The sequence below is a fragment of the Amblyomma americanum genome, chromosome 8, assembly GCF_052857255.1.
Source record: "Amblyomma americanum isolate KBUSLIRL-KWMA chromosome 8, ASM5285725v1, whole genome shotgun sequence".
Classification (NCBI taxonomy): domain Eukaryota; kingdom Metazoa; phylum Arthropoda; class Arachnida; order Ixodida; family Ixodidae; genus Amblyomma; species Amblyomma americanum.
In genome coordinates this window covers 52505726-52527555 of record NC_135504.1, presented here as the reverse complement: position 1 = coordinate 52527555, position 21830 = coordinate 52505726, and the positions used below count along the sequence as shown (strand labels likewise).

At 47.1% G+C, this 21830-nt stretch overlaps 1 protein-coding gene across 1 annotated transcript in view; it reads right to left on the bottom strand.

Annotated features, from left to right (window-relative positions):
* Positions 1-21830, bottom strand: part of LOC144101632 (protein halfway-like) — a 30451-nt gene that overhangs the window by 7023 nt on the left and 1598 nt on the right. Inside the window, exons 2-8 of the mRNA XM_077634773.1 lie at positions 20806-21277; positions 16324-16614; positions 14212-14335; positions 10204-10346; positions 5066-5256; positions 3414-3477; positions 160-351 (exon numbers count right to left, since the gene is read on the bottom strand). Of these exons, the coding sequence (XP_077490899.1) occupies positions 160-351; positions 3414-3477; positions 5066-5256; positions 10204-10346; positions 14212-14335; positions 16324-16614; positions 20806-21219 (1419 nt within the window). The 5' untranslated portion in view covers positions 21220-21277. The remainder of the gene's footprint in view (positions 1-159; positions 352-3413; positions 3478-5065; positions 5257-10203; positions 10347-14211; positions 14336-16323; positions 16615-20805; positions 21278-21830) is intronic.

Below are 21830 nucleotides of genomic sequence, written 5' to 3'. Positions count from 1 at the left end.
ATTCTTGGAAGTTAGCACTGTGCATGTCTGTGTTTCTGACTCCTCGTCTTTTTTGTTGCGCTACGTCCCCCCCCCCCCCTCCCCCTCCCTCAAGAAAAAGCTTGCGCGCCTTTTCTCCCCCAGAGACGGAATAAAAGAAAGTCTAATCTGATGTGAGACCTTCTTGTTGTCCTGCAGCCAGGAGACGAAGCTGATGCTCTCGCAGGTGCAGAGCCAGGGGTTTCCGCTGAGGCGCAGGTCGTCCATCGAGTGGCTGCTCAGCTGTTGCAGCACGTGTGAGGCCAGCCGACTCAGTCGGTTGTTGGTCAGGTTGAGCCCCACTAGCGAGCGCAGCGCCCGTGTGCTCACCACCTGGGATAAAGGGAGGGGCTCCCGCTTGCTCTGCTGTATGCAGCACGACACAAACACCGACGGAGAGGAGAAGGGTTTCAAACTGTGTGTGCCCCTGTTGTTATTAGCTCGTTGTTTCACTAATCCCCGTGCCAAATATTCCAGCATTTCCTATTTGCCTGCTTGACCCTAACTTCCCCCACTTTTATTCCCTTGCTTGCTTACTGCCAGTGGTTTCATCGTCTGAAAAACTGCGCCTGCAGAAGTGTGTAGGGACGCTTTAAACCCAATTTCCGCCACCACGGTGGCTCAGTTGTTATGATGCTCGACTGCTGACCCGGCCGCTGCAGTTGAATTTTGATGGAGGCGAAATTCTAGAGGCCCATGTACTATGCGATGTCAGTACATGCTAAAAAAACCCATGTGGTCGAAATTTCCGGAGCCCTTCATGAACTACGCCGCCTCTCATAGCCTGAGTCACTTTGGGACGTTAAACCTACATAAAAAAAACTAGATCAAACCTAATTTCCTCATGTGAACGCGGCTAGCTACCCAATGTGGTACTTTGGGGCTGCCAGTTTTAATGGCGAGGGCATGCGCCAGTTCGTGCTGCCTAACGTTTAGCTAAGCGGCTCAGGCACCACACAGCCTAAGCCCTCGCAATGTGTAATACTGTTAACGGTGCTGCAGGTACCACACGGGGAGCTCTGCAGTGCAGGACAATTAGTCTGAATTGTGATACAATGCAGGGCTGTGCCCACTGCCGGTTTGTTTCTGCCAAAAGCAATACAGCCTGCTTATAACATGCACACTGAGGTGGCAAATCAGAGGATTACAAAAAAGTAAAGGTAAGGTTTGACTCGCCATGTCTTCTGCAAAGCGTCCTACCAATGAAAGACGAAACACAAGCACCACACCTTTCACTTTTGGTTCTGGTGTAGAGAAATAAGTGCAGCTACAGTCAAACAAAATATTGGTGTGGAAGCATTAGCTGTGCTGCTTCCATTAGTTTTTACAGCATGCCTTGTACCACAGCGGTCGCATAGTGGCTTGAGCATCCAGCTCGTATGCGAGGTGTGGGGTTCGATCCCCAGTGCAAGTGAGTGTACCCACTGGTGATACGATGGGTACAAGTTTTCCCCTGGCCTGGTGCTCGGCTTCTTTAGGGATAATTGCTTGGAAAATGAGTCTTGGACCCATTCCGGTGTAGACGAAAATACCATGTGCCATGGAGCTATTTGGCTAAATAGCTACCCTAGCGTCATAAGATTAATCATCGCCATCAGTTCACGCCTCCTTTACACACAAAAATGTGCCCATACATGCATGTCCCAATTGTTACTGTGAAAGTTCTCTGCAGTAACTATAGCGCATGGTAAATTATTTCAGTCTACAAAATTCAGAGCCAACTAAATGTGCCTTGAAGTGCGCCTGTGTCACATGGTTATTTACAAACAGCTACCCCTGCTTACCAGTTTCACATCATCATGACGCCCAGTATTGATTCACACTTGCAACACAGCCATCAGCGTGAAAAAATTTGAGACCTCTGATGCAGAAGAATCAAGAAATGTTACAAAGCAGCCGAGATCGAGGAAGATTTGGTTGGTCTAATTAGTGTAGCTATGTCCACCCATGCCCTTGGCAAATGTTCCATCTATGCCCCAGCCAAGATATCTTCATCACACTAATGCTTTCTCTTGTGGTGTGGTCCTTGTTCTCATCAATCACTATGCAAACTTCCTCCAAATAGACAGTCCCAACTGTTAATGAGGGCACTGACAGTCAGGCTCATTTTGTGCAATGCACCGTATTTACATGATTGCAAGTCGATCCCCCAAATCACATTTCCTAAAAATAAAAAAAAACTTCCGAGGTGGTTTAAGCTTGGCCTTGAATAGTTGAACGCGATAGCATTATCCAGCGGCCGCTGTTTATCGCCGGCCGCTATCGGCTGCCGCACACAGGCGTGCCCGTGGGCACATTCCGAAGCGAAAATGTATTAGTCACTGAACTACTCATCCACACTTGCGCCATCGTCCTCACTAGCGCTGCCGTCGTGATCGCTGCTGCGGTCCCACAGCATGCCATTCTAACGTCGTCGACCAGCGAAATCCCGCACTTCGCAAGCAGCCACATCACGACATTGCATGGAACAGCTGAAAATTTTCCTCGCTGCAGCTGCCACACCTGTATCACCCGTTGCGAATGTCGAACTTGCGGCCCGGCGCGTGGCTGTTTGTTTCTTTGGCGTAAAAAATAGCAGCCATCTTGAATGTAACCGTGAACGAGCGCCGGTTGCTTGCCGGACCTGAAGCACAAATGATGACTGACGAAACACTACATTAAATACTTGTGAAACGCGGCCGGCAGTAGTCAAATGCGTCAGAGCCAAAGAGAAACTCCGCGTAATGGCATCGGCTCTTCCATCGGCTACCGACACTCCCCTGCACCGCTGCCGTTCCGAGTGGGGGTTCCGCCTCGAATGGAACAGCGGCGCTCCCATCAACTATCAGCGCTCCACTGAGCACCGAGCGCGCATTTGAAAGTAAAAAGTAAACTTGTTGGACGCTTGAGCTTCCCTTAGATCGTGACTGCCTTATCGGGCCGCTGCCGCTTATCAGCAACCGCAGTCAGCAGCCACGTGTGGGGTGCCAGTTCGCTGTTTATCGATAGCCGTCATCTGCCACCGCCCGCGCGCATGGGGAGGGGATGGCAGTTCTGCGCGTTCACATAGCAGCTGCTCAAGGCCAGCACCACAAGTGATGTCGGAGCCACGCAGCAAAAATGCAACCACGCTGTAGCATGCCTGATATCTCGTTTGTCTCGCCTTTACTTACAGTGAGATGTTTTCGTTTCGATTGTAAGTCGACCTCTCCACTTCGGATTTTCAAATTTAAAAAAATAGTTCGACTTACAATCGTGCAAATACGGTAAGGTTGGTGATGCATTCAAATCGTATTTTAAAATCCGCATGAGCCCACCGCTTGGCAGGCTATGTAAAGCTGCAAAACTATGAGTAATAGTCGGCTAAACTGAGGTTGAAGTTCTCTGCGTGGCACAGATGTGTACGCAAGTCTCACTTGATCGATGGATGAGATCTCGTTGCCATGGACGTCGAGCATCAGCAGACTGTCCCAGCCATGCCTGGGAGGGAAAAAGAGAAGCAGTGCTACAGGCCACTTAATTTAAAGTGTACTTATCAGTGCATCACAACTATGCATAACCTAGTATACAGCTTGCTTGATGCAGGTAAATTTTCAGCAATGCCCACTTAATCTGCCTGCTAAATACAACTCATATTAAACGCCAGACGCTCGTTGATACAGTGGCCACTTAGGCCACCGTACTCTGGCTGATTTTTTTGCTCATAACACCACTGACGCTGCTGCCGACACTGCCGATTTTCTGAAGAACTGGAGCATTAACGCGACAGTGTAAAAATTTGATGGGCCACAGCGTCGAGGGTAACTGCGTTTTCGAAATTCTAGAAGCTGATATAGATATTAACCGTAGGCTACACGCCTCTCAATAAATAAGAAGACTAACCGAAATGGTAAAAAAGTTAAGTATTCAGTATTAGTTAACCATATTAGTCAGCACGTCTTAACTGCATTATCTACGGGACCCTGTCTTATGTGTGTATTTCGCGCAACTACCATATCTGAAGATGTCTTAAGCGAAACTTCTCGTATACTGTCACCAACAACTTTTTACAGAAATGACCACCTAAAATTGAGAGGAAGGGCCGACCTATTAGCATGGCCTAAGGTAGTTTCAGTCATGCTGGGTCAGTGTGCATTCTGGCCATGATACTTGTACGTAGTTCCCCGTTTCAAAAGAGAAATCGTTACTCCATAAAAAAACTGGTTCCGCTCCAAAAATTCCAACTGCATGCCATTTACCCAGCTCACTTGTGCTGGCGATCATTTTTGTGGGTTAAAGATAAATAACGCAAGAGATAACTTGGGGTAACCTCCTGGGTATGCCTTGTATCAGGAGCCTCAACTATAGGATCATTGGCAGTTCGGTTTGCCAGCTACCCTGGTTACTTGTGCATGCTAGAAGGCAGGAATCTGTGCCTTTTTTCTAGCTTTTATTGCATTTGATCTCCATTTGCCTCCAGTGCTGGCTTTGCAATTGCGTCGCTATGCGTTGGTAGCTCTGACCTGCGCGCATGGCACAATGTGGGAAACAAAATGAGCATGTACTGTAGACGATCACCTTCTGTTTTTGACTGGCCATGGCAAGGTGGGAATGCCGATTTATATTAGGAGTCAACTTATGTTCATGGCCGGCTTATAGACCTTTCCAGCCTGACTGCTGCCACATTGCTCGCTGGACTGCTTTTGTATCTGGCGCCACTAATCTACCGCATCTGTGGGTGGAGCGCTCAGCAGCTTAGTGAACAATTAGGCGATATTCAGGGAGCACTTGGAAGCGCAAGGTGAAAAGAACAGTCCAGCGAGAAATACGGAGATAGCCAGGTGGGAAAGGTCTATACAGTGCCAAACATGATTGCTTTTTTTTGTAAGATGAAAATGGTATACCCCCGCCATGTCTGGCATTGTGAAATAACACTGGAAGTCTGCGCTTGTTTGTGTCCTTCCTTCGTTTTCCATGCAGGTGAAACCAAGCATTGAAATGAACCAACTAGCCCGATAAGTCCTAATGAGTTCAGCGACCTCTCCCACCAAAGTGAAAGCATGCGGGGCCACGACAGTGGGTCTCGTACCCAGTGGATGGCGGCATGAGTGACTTGATGCGGTTGTTGGCCAGCCGCAACACGCGTGTCCGTAGGGGCAGTTCGGCAGGGAGTTCCTCCAGGTCATGACCCGTGCAGTTCACATCCACCACGAGGGACGAGGAAACGTTGCACACGCACCGCTCGCACAGATCGAAGCCAAACAGGAACGGGCTGCGGCTCTGCATAAGATACGGCATGGGTTTCAGTGAGGGAGGGGGATGACGTCGGTGTCTGGGGTTGTTAGGCATCGATTGGGGGTTACCTGTTGGCTCAATCTTGCTTTTTCACAGAGCTATTCAGTGTTTGTCCGAAAAGTAATGTCAGTGATTATATTGTGAGATGACTATATGTCGCATCGCATTAGGACCAGTTCAGATTAGTGGAGGGGGAAGTTAGCTTATGCATGCATGGTTGCTTTGTCAGCTGCGAACATCTGTAGAGTAAGGACAGCCTTTTCCGTGAAACTAGTTTTCACCTCCTGTACAAGCCCCAACCACCGCTCGTTGGAACAAAGGATTGCCATCAAGTTTTGTGCGAAATTCAGCAAGTCCGTCTTTGGTGATAATTATATGTCGGAATGTCAAGTCCACAGGTGGCACAAGGCCTTTTTAGAAGGTCATGAAGAGGTCAGTGATGAAGCCCGCGCTAGACTGCTGCCACTGCCATCAACGACCATCACCGACGAAAATGTGACGTGTGTGAGAGATCTTTTGAGGTTAGACCGTCGTTTGAGTGTCCGTTTAGTGCCACAGGCATTAAACACTCCAAAAAGTATCACTAACGAGATTTTGACCTATAATTTGCAAATTCAAAATGTGTGGGCGAAGACTGTGCCCAACATGACAACCAAGAATTGCACCCAGCTAAAGCGTGCCAGGAACTTCGGGACTTGTGCGAAAGTGACCCCCCCATTTTTTTAGAAAATGTCATCACAGATGCCGAGTCTCGGGTGCTTGAATACCAGTACGGCCCCAAAACATGCAGCAGCAAAACACGGAGTATGCGAAACAGCACAGTGCTGAGTGGCACACCTCGAGGAGGCCAGAACGAGCAAGTCAGAAGTGAAGGAAATGCTCATGGTGTTCTTTGACATCACTGATGGGAGCTCGTCCATCAAGAGTTCGTACTACATGGCACACCCGTAAACGCCACACTTTATGTGAAAGTGCTAAAGGGACTAAAACACGGGGTTCATTGTGTCCAGCCTGACATCATGGGCGACTAGAAACTTCACCAAGACAACGTGCCAGCCCACACTGCCTTCCTCATGACCCGCTTCCTGGCCGATTCAAAGGCGCCAACGGCTCCCCAGCTGCATTATAGTCCAAGCATGGCTCCCTGAGACTTATTTTTGGTTTCTGCACTTGAAAACTCCCAAGAAAAGACATCATTTCGTGACAGTTGACAAACTCAAAGAGGCTTGCACCAAGACTCTAAAGGACATTTAGGAGGAGGCCTATTGTGAAACCTTTGCTGCCTGGAAATCTCGCTGAACGCAACGTATCAACACAGGAGGAGCCTATTTTGAAACCTTTTAATGTGTTGCACTGATGTGATGAACAAACTTTTTTTAATCAAATCACTGACATTACTTTTCAGCCCTACCCTGTATATCTCTTTCTCTGGCACCTCCCACATTTCAGTTGTTGAGAACAATTCACCAGTCAGTACTGGCTGAATGTGTTGATAGAGCATTCAACCAGTTAAAGGGGCCATGACATGGTCGTTTTTCATATTGCAGTTTTTTGCTTCAGTAACTAATAAAAGAGATTATGATTCAATTTCCGAAATTTGGCTGCCCTGGACGCGCTGTATATTCCAAAAAATGCGATCGAAATTGAGACCGGGAGACTCCTCCCACCGGCAGCGACCGCCATATTGAATGCTGTCGTGATGTCACCAGGGCATACACGGAGCAACGTCGTCTCCTCTCGTTGCTGCAATGTGTGCAGCGAGGTCCCAATCCCCCGTGTACTTTCGCGGGTGATTGAAGAAGCAGCCGTCCCCCATATATGAGTGACTGGTGCCACAAAAGTGATAATAACAGTAACGCAGTTTTTCTTCGGTATAGGTATGGTCCGGTCACACTATAGGCCGATGCGAAGGCGATCGACGGTCAGTGGGCTAATCGGTAAGCAAATTCTGTCGCTGACGCACTGGTCTGTCACGCTAGACCGATGATGACGCCAGCATGATCAATGACCGCGTATCGTAGTAATGTTAGGAGTCAGCTTAGTGGGAACCAAAGAGTATGGTGGAGGACTAGTTGGTATGACATTCTATAAACTTTAGAATTTAAAAGCTTGTATGACCTCATGCTAGCTGCGGCGACATACGCGATGTGCGTGCACCATCGAAGATGTGCTTTTAATCGGTGCCTGCGCATAGAGCCGATCAGCGAGGCAAGCGACATGGGCAGAAAACGCCGCACGACGCTGCCGCTCGCCACCGTCGCCTGGGCTTGTGCGGCCGAGCGAAAGCTTCACTCCTGGTGAGGCGACAAACGAAAAAACTGCGTTTGTGTACCTTATCCTATCGAAAATGCAAAACGGGTGGCTGCATATCATATCTTCACACTTTCGTACTAATCAGTGAGGAACTTTTGCCATACTCTTGAATTTCGCTCGACGGACCGCCGGCCCCTTTCGTGATGAGGCCTAGCGAGTACGCAGGATTCATGTGTGCGATTTCGGCGATTGCGGAGAGCGAATTCACAAGTTTTAGCACCTGCAAATAGCTGTCGAGCGTAGTTCTGGCTACAGTGCCCTCAAAGCGATGACTGCCTACATTGCAGCTGATGCGAGTGCAATTAGGGGGAAGTGCCGATATGTGACACGGTCTGCATACAGTAGCATGTGCATAAGGCAGTCGGCAGCAGCCGTCGGCGTCGACTTTGGACAACAAATCTGGTTGTTTTCATTAATTCAAGTAACGTTTGAACGTATTTTTTCACAACCCCATTTCCCTCCACCTGTTTGCATGCAAAACTCAAACATACATTTTTTAGATAGTAGCAAACAATTGCGCAACACTTCACGCTGCTACTTTTGTGTGCTTGCTGGCCAGTGCACACATAAATGTCAACGGTCCACTTTGGTGGCAAAACGCCGTAATGAATGCATAGCATTGCTACTCTTCATTAAAAACCCTTCTCCTTCTTCTTGCCATTCAAAAGGTAAAATAATGGTGCTACTCAATCAGGAATTTCTCAGGGACCTCTTGACAATGACAGTAAACAAATGAATGGGCCAGGGGTGAGGGATCAAAGACATTATATAATAACAGACAAAGGAATAGGTATGAAGTTACGACGTCAGTGTGAACTGGGATTGTTTGTTTTAAGAACAAAAGTAATGCAAACGTGACTCCAGTGCTCCCTTTGGCAGCTCATTTTCGTCTGTGGCCCTATATTGGAACCATAAGATTCTAAACAGTTGCCAATAAACCGTATAGCAGGGGTATAATGGCCGTATAGGGGTATAATATATACTCCATCCCAGTAGTTCCTTGCAGCACTACCAAAGGTGCGATGAGTGCACAGGCAACGTTCTGACGCTGCGAAATGTAGTGCCAGTATAAAACAAGCATACTTGCATACGTGACAGCATTCTTTGAAGTGCACCATGCGCCAAATGCTATTTCATATCGAACTTTAACGTACGCTCAGGTTAGGTAAGCCATATCGCGAGTTTAGCATGCGCGATTCTTGCGCGCTCTAAAACATCATTTAGAAGCAAGACCCCTTGCCTCAAACTGAATTCGTCGTTACTGCCATTTTCAGCATGTTCATTGGCCATTAATGGGGCACCAAACTTTCACTTTGTCTCATCTCATCTCAACAAAACGTATGAGCAATAAATTTGATTTATTTTTTATTTAGACTGACAATTCCGCAGCTTGTAGTCCTAAAAAGAATCATCAGTTTGCTGACAGAAATGCTTCCCATGTTAACAACCAGACGGTGCCACTAGACTGCACTTATTGTTGCGTCTCTGTTTGCATACGCTGAACTAAAGGTGCGAATGTGACAAATGGTGTAATGCCCTGGAAAAGCTAGCACTTAGCATACGTAAGCATGTTTACGCTTATAGCACGTAGACAGCGTTGATGTATACTCCTTTCTAAGCATACCTGTGTACTCCGCGAGCAGACGACATGCAGACGACCAGGCGGAGAGCACATTTAACACGCTCTCCTGATCAGCTGAGGAGGTCTCTCTCTTTGGTTGCGGTACAAGTTACTTATGGGATGGAGTAGTATAGTATAGTCACTGTCATGCCATTCTCACCTCCAAAGCAATCAACCATTGCCCAGTCTTTCAACAAATAAATTTACCAGGACACAAGGGGTTCTTGTTAGCTGTTTCAGGGTTATCGCACTTGCAGATAATTAGAACATTTTTTCCTTTCCCCCCCTTCGTCCCCACCTCCCCTTCAATATCGGCATACAGCCTGCACGCGACAGCCTTCGTCAGCTTAAATTTAGCGTTGCCTAAAATCTTCCTAGTGCAGGCTGAAGGCATTGTCTAATTCCTCGAGCCACCTCTGCCAACCGTGAAAACAAAGTGCCACGAAAAAAAAATGACAGTGGTTTAGCTTTGGTTAAACCTGGAGTGACGCGATAGCTAGAGCTGGCCGAGTGGAACTTGGTCACGTAACCAACCACGTGACGAACCATGTGATCAGCCACGGCGTTGTGCCGCCGGCAGCTGCTCCGCACCACGTGACCAGCCACGTGACAGCATGGTGGAACCGCCACAGGGTTGTGCGCGGCCACGCTGAAGGCTCAAAATGCTACCGTGATGTAGCTATCGCTACAAAAAAGGGACATATGTGCTGTCATGCTTACGAACAGAAGCATGAAGCAGTTCCCTGTAAGCAGCCACTGCTTGAAAGCCTAAAAAAATTGAGAGAGTTCCACATTGCCCCGCTGATTTGGCAGATTACTGACTCGATGGCAATCGGAGCTGCACGTGTAGCAGCGCTGAATTGGCCCTTGAGTCGACAGACCATCGGTATGATGGCCTTCGATATGACCATGTGACAACGGTATAAAAGACATGCAAACACATCACCAAGCAATTCTGTTATTATAAAATATGACGAATGAAACGAGTGACCACTTACCTTCCATCGAGGTGGTGAGGCACACAGTGTAACGTTGACGTCATGCAGCTCGGGACCCTCCCGGTGCTTGTCCACTTCTCGCAGTGATGACAGCCAGCTGTACCGGCGCTCTGCAAAGTGTTCGTCACAGTGCCAGGGATTTCCTGAGGGAAGAGAACCAGAAACATTAGGCCACCACCCTTGGCCACATTGGTCTTTGCATTCAGTGTCAGCGAGATACCGTATAAACGCGTGTAAGGGCCGCACCTGTGTATGGGCTGCACCCCATTTTCCCAAAGGAAATATTGCCAAAAAATAATATCCGTGTAAGGGCCGCACCAAAGCTGTCCATGACCCAAGCGGAAATAGCCTTCGAAACGCACACGCCGTGGCCTCTGCAATCAGCTCTGGTTGAGAGCAACGGTGCGCTTGATCACGGAGGCAACGCATAAGCACAGGAGCTTCCGGGTGCTGCCCATGGATGGTGCCAGAGGCGGCGGGTTATCATCATCATCATCATTTTCCTCCGCTGTGAGCTCCCGCTATCCATGTCGGCATCAGTATCACTAGCTCCATTGTCATAGAGTTTCTTACTTATGTCCATTGTAGCTGTCAAACGCATGGGAATTGTGGTAGCGTGGTAGTTTGCCGTATTTGTGGCTTTCGTGTGCTGACGTCGAGCGTTGCAGTTTTAGCATGATAAGGCAAGCACCTTAACAGCTACACAGCTGGGAGTTTGCTGTCGAAAATGGCAACTGTGCGGTGGGCAGGAAATTCGACATGGTCAAGAAGTGCGTCCGACGATGGTGCAACCGAAAGGTTGCATTGAGGAACACAAGCTGTAAAGAGCGCGCTTTCTGACGCAAGCCGTGCAAGTTTCCTGAACTGGAAGAAGAGCTGCTCTGCTAAGTTATGGAAGCGTGGAACAATGGCTACGTGTTGACAGCAGAAATGCTGCACGACTTCTTTTGGGATGAGCGAGCACCAGAGCACACCACCAGCTCGGAGTTGGAATACTCCGCGAGTGACGTCTGAACATAGAATAAATGCCGCTCATTCCCTGATTGGTGTGTTTTTACGTCATTTTTTTTTTTGCACATCGCGTGTATGGGCTGCATCCCGAAAATTGGCCCTCAAATCTGTAAAAAAAAAAACTGCAGCCCTTACACGTGTTTATACGGTAATTGACTAAACTGAAAACTGCAGTGCAATGAAAATGTGGACAAAAAAAAGACATGCATACACAGCGCTAATTTCCAGAAAAAATTATTACAAGATAGAGACTAGACAATACCATGCAAGTCATCATGCAGTCCCACTGTCATGCACATGGCATTGGAGACCGCTAGCGTGAACTGTCACCCACGTGCACTAGTTCATAATAGCGGTTTCCTATTTCATGTGTGTGACAGTGGGACTGCTTGATGATTTGCATGATATACGAATTGTTTCTTTCTAGTAATAAACTTTTCTGGAAGTTAGTGCTCTGTATGCTCCGCTGGTACACATAGTTCTAGGAACTATGCAAGCTGCTGCAAGGAACACTTGGTTGCTCATATTGTCACGCGTGAATGCGGGAGATCACTGATCACAAGAGACAGTGGTGGGCTTCAACGAATGTCTTGACCACAGCTCCAGATCGCTGTCACTTCCACTTCCGCTTTTTGAGGCGGCACGTGCTTCAGGTTAGCGCTAAGTGAACATGCGGAATGCACTCTTCTGTCACTGGCCCCCCGGAAAGAAAGAGCATCATCCCGATGCATAGCCTGTGTTTTTAAAAAAAAGTTCACTAGGGGTAGCATGATGTGCGCGCAAAAGTCCAGTTCTACCGCTACCGCTCGTAGTAAGGCTTGAGACGGACAACGTACCACCTCAGGGTGCAGGGATTGCCGAGACTTCTGAAAGCCATCAGGAACGACCTCATAGTTGAGATCTCCAATTGGCTTGATCACTTTGTAGGGTCCAAAATACCGGCAGAGGAGCTTTTCGCTAAGTCCGCGTCGGCGAATGGGAAACCAGACCCACACACGGTCTCCTGATGAGTACTGAGCATCACGGCGTCGGAGGTAATAGTGTTGAGCATCTCGGCATTGTTGGTTGAGAATCTGCACTCTGGCCAGCTGATGAGCCTCTTCAGCGAGGTGCAGGAAGGTGTGAAGATCCGCATTCGGGCCGATGTCGTCCACATGCAATAACATGGCGTCCAGCATCGTGGTCACGTCGCGGCCGTAAACGAGACGGAACAGTGGCATGTTTGTCGTTTCCTGTACGGCCGTATTGTATGCGAAGGTGACGTATGGGAGTACTTCGTCCCAAGTTCTATGATGAACGTTGACATACACTGAGAGCATGTCACCTAGTGTTTTGTTTAATCGTTCTGTTAAACCATTCATCTGAGGGTGGTAGGATGTCGTCTTTCGGTGGTCTGTATGACTGTGGCTTAAAATCTGCTGTAGGACGTCAGCCATGAATGCTGTACCCCTGTCGGTGATTAGGATTTCCGGTGCACCGTGACGCAAAACCATCTGATGGATGAAAAATGTTGCCACGTCAAGGGCTGTGGTACTTGGCAGAGCTGATGTTTCCGGCAGGTAGTCAGTTGCCACGATGACCCACTTGTTTCCCGAATGAGAAAGAGGGAATAGGCCCAGCATGTTCATCCCGATCTGCTGGAAAGGCCGCGATGGTGGTGCTATAGGCTTCAAGAATCCAGCTGATTTTGTTCAGGGCACTTTGCGACGCTGACAGCTTCGGTACGTTCTGACGTAGTGTGCAATGTCCGACTGAAGGCAGGGCCAGTAATACTTCTCTTTGATCCTTGCAAGCGTGCGGGCTACACCAAAATGTCCAGAAGTCAGTTCATCGTGTGAAGCTTGAAGGATTTCGTCACGTATGCTCATCGGTATGACAATATGGTATTGCTGATTGTTTGCGACGAAATTTATCTTCGCGAGGACACCATGGCGAATGCAGAGTGACGCTACCAAGCGCTTGAAAGCCTATGGGACAGTCGGAAGGATACCGTTAAGAAACTCCATGAGGTGCCGAAGTTCCAGGTCGGCGTATTGTTTTTCAGCGAGGCTTGTTGCACTGATTGCATATAAGGTGATGTCATCGTCGTAGTTACCCTCCTCCATTGGGGATTCTACAGGGGTGCGCAAGAGGCAATCGGCGTCCGAGTGCTTCTGGCCGGACTAGTACGCCACTGTCATGCCGTATTCTTGGAGGCGCAGACTCCACCTGACAAGGCGGGCTGACGGATCTTTGAGGGCCGCAAGCCAACATAAGGCATGATGTTCCGTAAGCATTGTAAAACATTTTCCATAAAGGTATAGGGACGAAATTTCGACGTCGCTCACACTATCGCAAGACACTCTTTCTCAGTTACTGAGTAGTCAGCTTCAGCATGAGACAAAGAGCGGCTGGCGTAAGCAATGACTCATTCTCGACTGCTGTGGATTCTCGACAGCACCCAGGCCCACGTTGCTTGCATCAGTATGAAGCTTCGTATCTGCGTTTTCGTCGAAATGAGCCAGAACTGTGTCCATCAGCCGTTGGACACAGTTGGAGGTTTGCTGGGTAGCACACCCCATACCCAGTACCTCCACTGAGATGTCACGCGTGAATGCGGGAGGTCACTGATCACAAGAGACAGCAGCGGGCTTCGACGAAAGTCTTGACCACAGCTCCAGATCGCTGTCACTTCCAATTCCTCTTTTTGAGGCGGTGCGTCCTTCTGGTCAGCGCTAAGCGAACATGCGGAATGCACTGTGTCAATATGTAGTAGTAAGCACAAGGTGCATGGTGACCGGTAGCTTAGTGCCATCTGGTGTTACACAGATGAATCAAGCCGTGCTGCAGCTTCATCATTTCATGCTATAGCCATGTATGAAATTAACAAGCATGAAATGCAGATGAAGCGCAAACTTCAGGTCCTAACTAGCATCACTAGATACTGCCTTGTGAGAACTTCTCTAGGCATCAGAGGTGCTGTAACACTTCTGGCGGAGCACCAGCCCCGAGGCTCACCAGCAAGATGGTAGTGAACCATCCAGGTGTTGTTGGCAAATGGTGGCAGCACGGTGAGGCGGTTGTGGTCGAGCCGCAGTGTATTCAGCTCCCGCAACAGCTCCAGGCCTGTGGCCGAGCGCAGCTGCACAGGAGGGAGACACAGGGACCAACTCCCTTTGCAAATCCAGATCAGCACAAGAAGAAGGGTTCATCCAGGCTACATTGTTCATTTAATTTTAGGTCATCTTTCTACATGTATACCCTTCCAATTTTTTTAACACTAACCCACAAGCGTTGACCACTGAGCCGATAAGCACCATATCACAAAGCACAGCAGTGAAATGTGCGAGAATGCATGTGTACACGCACTGAACAGTCCGCTGCATGTGTCCTCTGCCGGGCTGTTCCGAGAGATGGACCTAACCCCCTTTTCTTTTCAGCACAGTATGGTCTTCTTTCTTTTTCTTAATGAACGCTGTCATCAAGTCATAAATAAAAGGCCAGGTGGTGGCGCAGCAACAACGACATCTAATCGTATTTTGCTACAGGAAGGAAGGCAGTACCTTGTTGCCTTTTTTAATCTCTTATCAGGGACATGCCGAACAGAACAGAAGGCAATAACGAACTCAAAAGCAAGTGACGTTGTGCCCACTATCCAGAACAGCCCAGCAGAGGACACTTTCACCGGACTGTTCATTATGCGCACGCGCATATTTTCGCACATTTCAGCATCGTGTTCCGAGATACGACACTTGTCGACTCGGTGGTCAGACTTTGCACTATCTGGAACATGTGCTACATGGTCACAGCTGTGATACAGCCACTCTCTCATTGGCTTGCATGAGTCCTGCCGCCCGCTCATTGGCTAAGCCATGCGACACACACACTGGCACCTGGTTATCTCTCGCACTCCAAGGTCACGAAGCAGGTGGCGAAGTCAGTGACTGCAGGCAGTAGTGCTAGCGCATAAAAATTGGAAAGGTGTACATCCTTCTCTCTCCCCCTCCTAATTTTAGTGTCTGTACAAGCAGCACAAGAAGGAATGCATTGCTGACTTGTTTCTGACTTGCTCTTTTCTTTCATTCTTTGCTCTCCTATCTTTCAACTCTCCTACTTTGAGCACATGGCAGCGATTGTGGCTCAGCTTGAGCCAGTGGGCAGGCCCGTGCACTTTCCTTTTCATTCTTCCCGTCAGCGACAGCAGCAGCAGCAGCTATGAGGGATGCCGCAGTGAAGGACTCCGGAAATTTCGACCACCTGGGGTTCTAAAGTGCACTTACATCGCACAGTACACAAGACTCTAGATTTTTGCCTCCATCGAAATTTGACCGCTGCAGTCGGGATTGAACCCGAGTCTTTCGGGTCAGCACCAGAGTGTCATAACCACTGACCCACCACGGCTACATTTCGGACTTGTGTACTGAATTATCCACCCATGGGCACTACCATACCTGCTAACCTGAAGGCTTTCAAATTCATAAAACCTTCGCAGCCAAGGTGGGGAGCCAGCATACATTTTTTTAAAAAGCAAAATGTCACATTGCGTCACATTTTTCAGTGTATGACACACTAGCATGGCGTCGCACGGGAGTCAACGTATAAACGGTGAACGTCACGTGACAAGCATGGGATTTCAGCACGCTGGAAGGTCGTAAGTATCACGTGGCCAGAATCAAGGGGTGCGTGCAATGGTTTCAGAGCCTTGCAAGAGCGGCAATTAGGGCGACTTTGACAAACAAACAAACAAAAAATGCCTGCGACAATGCAATCACCTTATGAGGGGCCCCAGAATTCCTTGCTGTGCAGTGACAACAAGAATTTCATTTTCAGAAATCTAAAAACTGATATGCACATTACTTACCGGAAGGCTAAAAACCTTCCAATAAATCAAGAACTTAACAGTACTAGTTAAGGATTAACTTCGCAGCATTACTTCTGCCAGCCTGCTATTTAACATGTCTTAGCTGTATTCCGATGCATACCAGAGGTGATAGCGGTATGGCAAAGAGAGAGCACTTCTAACTCAAAGAGCCCATTTCTAAAAATTGCTAACAGTATTAGGTGAAACACCCTGTGTCATAGTGATCCTTTACATTTAACCACACAATAACAACAGCGCGACCTCCTGACCTGATTGTGTGAGAGGAACAGCGTCTGCAGTGCACTGAGGTGCCCACCCCAGAGCACTGTGGCTTCCTCATCCGAGACGGCCATGGCTTTCAGCTGGTTGAGCGACACGTTGAGGTGCCGCAAATGCGGGGATGGGCCAAACCAGGATGCCCTGAGCTCTGCAAACAGGTTGTGCGACAGGTCTAGAGAGGTCAGCGTCGTGATGCCGTGGGTCAGGTCGGGCGGTAATGAGGTGAGCTTGTTGTAGGAGATATTCAGGCGCTCCAGTTTGGTGAGAGGCATGAACCAGGCCTGCGAGAGGAGTGGGCGATGCGTGAGTTTTGTGACCTATTATGCTCTGAAGCATTTTCTAAAGCCAACAAAAGCAACTACGAGAGTACGCATGTATGAAGGGTTTCACAAATACTTCCGACATTGAGCAGTGACCACAGAAATCACCTGTATACGGTAGAACGCCGCTGTTACGTTTTTCATGGAATCGCGGGAACAAAAAAATGTACCAGCTGGGAAATGTAGTAGCCAGGAAGCACCCGTGAAGAAAAAAAAAAAGAACATTGTTGTGGGTTTTTTTTTTACTTCTAATAAGGGCAGCATGCTTCTCTGGAATTTGCAAGGTTCTTGTGGCTCTTGCGACCGTTCGCATGCACAGAAAAACTTAAACACCGTGCAATAGCTCTCTATCTACATGAGCAGCTATTGGTGGAATGAAGGCAGCAGCGAAAAAGGCGGGCACACAAAACAGGTGAAATCGGGCATGTGCGTGCCCTTCTGCACTATTTTTGCAGTGGCCGCTTCAGCCCTATGCAGTCCTCGTCTGTTGGAACCTAGAAACTGAATTTTTAATTTGTAGGTGACAGGGAAAATGAGGATGACAGAAACATGCACCTGAATTAACTTGTACAACTGCATCTCGTACACAGTTTGCCGTGGCATAGTTTTTCTTTCGTGCCTTCCGTCATTTGAACTCGCACCACAATGGCGATGGAACCGCACCGACAGTCGCAGCAAGATTCATGCTGCTCATAAGTGTACGCGGTTTTGGTGTGGGTGCAACACACTGGAAGCCGCCGAATGGTGGCGGCCAAACGTTGATATGAAGTTTCGAGTTTAGCTTTGACCTGTCTGCCATCGCCGTTCAGTGCGTGTGCAATACATAGGCTGTCGAAATGCCGGCACGATGTAAAGCACTGTCGTGAAGTGACATTTACGACGTAGCATGTGGGAACAATGCGATAGTTGTGACATGAGAGCCGAGTTTGTATTGCATGAGTTTTTATGGGAGCTTGGGCGGGACTGCCTTGCAAAACCGTAGCGCGGAGGAACGTAACAGCAGGATTTCACTGTATTCAAGTTTGGAAATTGTCAACACATCTTTACTTCGTGAAGAAGAGACCAGAACTTTGGCCGGACCTAAAGGAACGAAACACCTCAACTACTGCTTATGCATCAAAACATGCCACAAACCTGGCATGCAAAAGTATGCATGAGGATATAATTAGTAACAAAATCAAAAGCTACATTTGGTCACAATGATAACTGCTTGCGGCCATTTATAATTGGCATAGCAAAGTCAGACAAACCACAAATTCTAGAACAATGCCTCTCGCTAAAAAGAAATATTTTAGTATTTTTTTTTGTCACACAAAAGGAATGCAAATTGCAGGCTTTTGCATATTTATTTCAACACTTGTTTTTTTCCCCTTCTGTCAAAAAATAGGTATCTCATTAAAAAGCAGTATTTCATTAATTATTCTTATTTCCTTCTCGGGCAAAAGACACTTCTGGTCTTGTCGACCCAGGTATACCTGACATCGTGATGAAACTGGGAATAAAGCTTTGGCCCGCCAGAAGGCAGCTGGTAGCTGGCAATCTGCCATATCAGCAGCCTTATCAGAAGACATACAGATTAACTCAAGAAGAGAGAAAACAGTACAGCAAGATAAGCTGGATTCTTTGTGTACACACAACACAGTGTGCGGCAACCAACCAACCAAGAACAAGTGCATTTTATTCCATGTTTTATATGTAGAACTCCAGAATACAAAATATGCCCTCTCTGTATATTTTTTTTTTTGCATTCCAAAATGCGACCTTCTCTTGTAAAACTACGGTTGTCTCTTCTACCCTTGTTAACTGCAGCCTGTTAACCAGTAGTAAAATCCCAAACCCCCCAACCTCCCAAAAAAACCACACTGCTTTTCTCCACAGTATGACAGCATATGGTAAAGCGAATGCATTCCACTGCTGCATTCTATTATGCCTGTGTTAAATGAAGTTCACAATTCCAGTCATTTTTCTTTCACAGCAAACTAACATCTAAATTCATACTTCCATTTGACAATGATTGAAGTTAGGTTTGCATGTTAAGCAAACCAACAGCCACCAAAACCAAGGAGCATACGGTAATGTTTCTTTTCTTTTTAATATTTTGTGATCATCAATAGAACATTAACATTGTATTTTATCGCTCAAAAATAATTGATCAGGAAGCCGAAGGAAAAAGAACCACATGCCGCTGGTGGGATCCAAACCCATGACCTCTAACATTTTATGTTCAACACTTTCAGATTACCCTGATGTGCATATGTTATTCTGCTAGTTCTTTTTTTTTTTTAAATTGTTCAAACTTGTGTGATCATATCTCACTGTTTTGGCCTTGCTGCAAGATAGTGGAAAGCCTGGGAGTGATAATAAGAATCAAGCCTGCTTATAAATAATTGAACTGTGCTTTTCAGTGTGCCTTGACCTGCTTGAAGTGAACCTTTGAGGTGCGCTTCTAAACCTTTGAATATATCACTAATGCTTATACCTCATACCTGGGACCTATGAGGTGCACCTTGGAACAAATAATTAGTAATACTGAACCAAATAACCTGGAGCACAGTACGCTAACACATAGATGTCCTTAAAGGAGTATAGACACTTAATTTTGGTGGCATGTTTTCTTCTTTACAATGATGAGGAAGACACTACTATGCATGAATCATTTGCCTACAACCGCTAAATAATTTATAGTCGAATTTTTCTGTCATGCTGTTTAGGTTTCAACAGTTGAACAATATTTGTGACCTCAAAGTGTGGTTATATGTCATGCGAGGCATGGAAAAAACTGCGACATGATCGCTGCTTCATCATTTTAATTCACTACAGTGCCGAAGCCAGCCTTCCTCGAGAGCTAGAATGACAACAAATGTAGAAGCACCGATTACATTGCAGTTTTTCATGCCTCACATGACCTATAACCTCTCTTTTTCGTCACAGTCATCGTTCAGCTGTTGAAACCGAAACAGCACGAGAAAGAAATTCTAGTATAAATTATTTAGAGGTCGTAGGAGAATACTACATGGTAATCCGTGTATAATGATGCCTTATGCCTCATTACAAAGAAGAAAACATGCACCCAAAAGTTAGGTGTCTATACTCCTTTAAGTCAGGCTAATATGTGGAAGCCTTCGCAAATTTAATATCACGTTTAAAAATGACAAATGCAAACTAGAAACTATAGTTTAAACCACAAAGGGCAATAAAATTAGGAGACGCAGCTGCTTTTAATTCTGTTTCAATGATGAAGCATGCCTGTACGATATTAAATCATGATGATCATCCGAGCACAGGAAAAACCATTAGTTACAAGTGTGAAGGAGGCATGCATTGAATGTGACCGATCAACCTTGAAAGAGGCTCTACATGCAGGTACGTTATGAAACACTCACAGCAACAGCAGCTGTGGTCACAATCAGCTGATTTTTAGAGCGCTAGCTCTGCTGGTCGTGTTTCGAGCCTCTGAGTTATGCTGACTCCATGGATAGAATCCAAGATGGTAGCCTCCATAGCAACGACATTGTATTAAAGCCTTAAACTCTACTTCTCGCGTTTTAGGTCTCACCATTATACGTTGTAACGCAAATCGTAACCCAGTGGTTGCCATGGTAACCGAGGTGCTTACATAATGGAATAAAATAACAACAGGCGGCAACGTAATGCCCGAGCATCACAACTCGAAACTAAACTATGTCGATCCCATATATATATATCCTTGTCTGGCAGGCATCAAAGTCGGGCCACGAGGTTAAAATTTGGACCAACTGTTTGCCGCAGAATGTTCTGGATGGTGTCACACGATTCAGCGCTTTGTGCAGCATAAACTTACTAGTTAAGTTAGAGCCTAGCTCACAGCAGGGATTCGAAATGCCGTCCTATGTGCCCCTAATTCTACGTCTACGAATCTTCATATAAAGATTGCAGCTCAACCATTTGTTGCAGAGTGTTCAGGGCGGTGGCATACAGTTTCACATTTTGTGCAGTATAAACTTACTAGTGAAGTTAGAGTCTGGCTAGCGGCAGGGATTTGAACCAGCGATTTATGTTAAGTGTGTTAACGCTCGATATTCGATTGCTGCCTTAGCGTCGACAAATTTCTTCACTACACTATGTATCACAGTGCAGCTGCTGCTCTTGGACATGTACTCCGAAGGTCCTCACCTTGTCTATACCTTGCAGCTGATTGGATGCCAGGTCGAGTGAAACAAGGCTGCTGGCGCCCTCTAGGTTCAACTCCTTGAACCCACAGTCCTTCAGTGACAGGTGCTCGAGCCTAGCTGTGAAATCAGCAGATCCCAGTGCGAGCCCATGATCTGTAGTGAAGTTGCGAAGCGTCAGCCTGTAAGGTGCAGTGTCCGGTGCTTTGACAAAGCATGCGTGCAGCTGCGTCAGCTCATCATTTCCTGTGCAGGCCCAGCTGCGTTGCCCTTTAGGTGTTACTTCCTCAAGGAGGCAGCCGCAGGGTCGCGTCTTGTCGAGCTCGTCTGTTGCACCAAACGCAGTGGCAATAGCACACGATGACAGGAGGAAGAGCAGCCACAACTGGCACCTTGCACGTGCCAAGAGGCTGGCCATGTTTCGAGAGCTCAACTGCCGGCCACGAAGTGAAGGAACCGCAAGTCAGAGGTGGTGCCTGCGACACCACAAGGCAGCTAGTATGACTTAAAAGGGACATTGAATTTTTGTTCTTAGCAAAAATCAATGTAAAAATCAATTCTACAGCTCTTTCTGGTATGCTGATGCTTGTGTGGTAAGAAAACATGTCTTTATTACAGAGAAAATTGTATTTTAATATTTCCCTGCCACGCTATTCAAACTTGTCACATCTGCAACGAAAAAGACTTCGTGATCACTGTTTTTTTTGTGAATAGAGGAGTAACCTAGCCTCTGGAATAAGTGCAAGCAAAACTGTGTCAATGCAGCACAGCTTACTTCAAAGTTCGCCAGTGGCGGCGACACCTGTATTTCTTTTTTTGCACCTGTTTTTCTGGCTTACGAAAGCTCTGTTTTCTGTTAAAGGTGTGCCTCCGAACCATGGTTACTAACATGGTTGCTACAGTATGCAAGACGGTACACTCGTCACTGTAGACATTCGCCATGTACCCTGCTCTCCCTTTCCTTCTGATGTTTGTAAGATTTTCGTCAGTTATTGTTTGTAATCTAAAATATACTACTTGATAATTTAT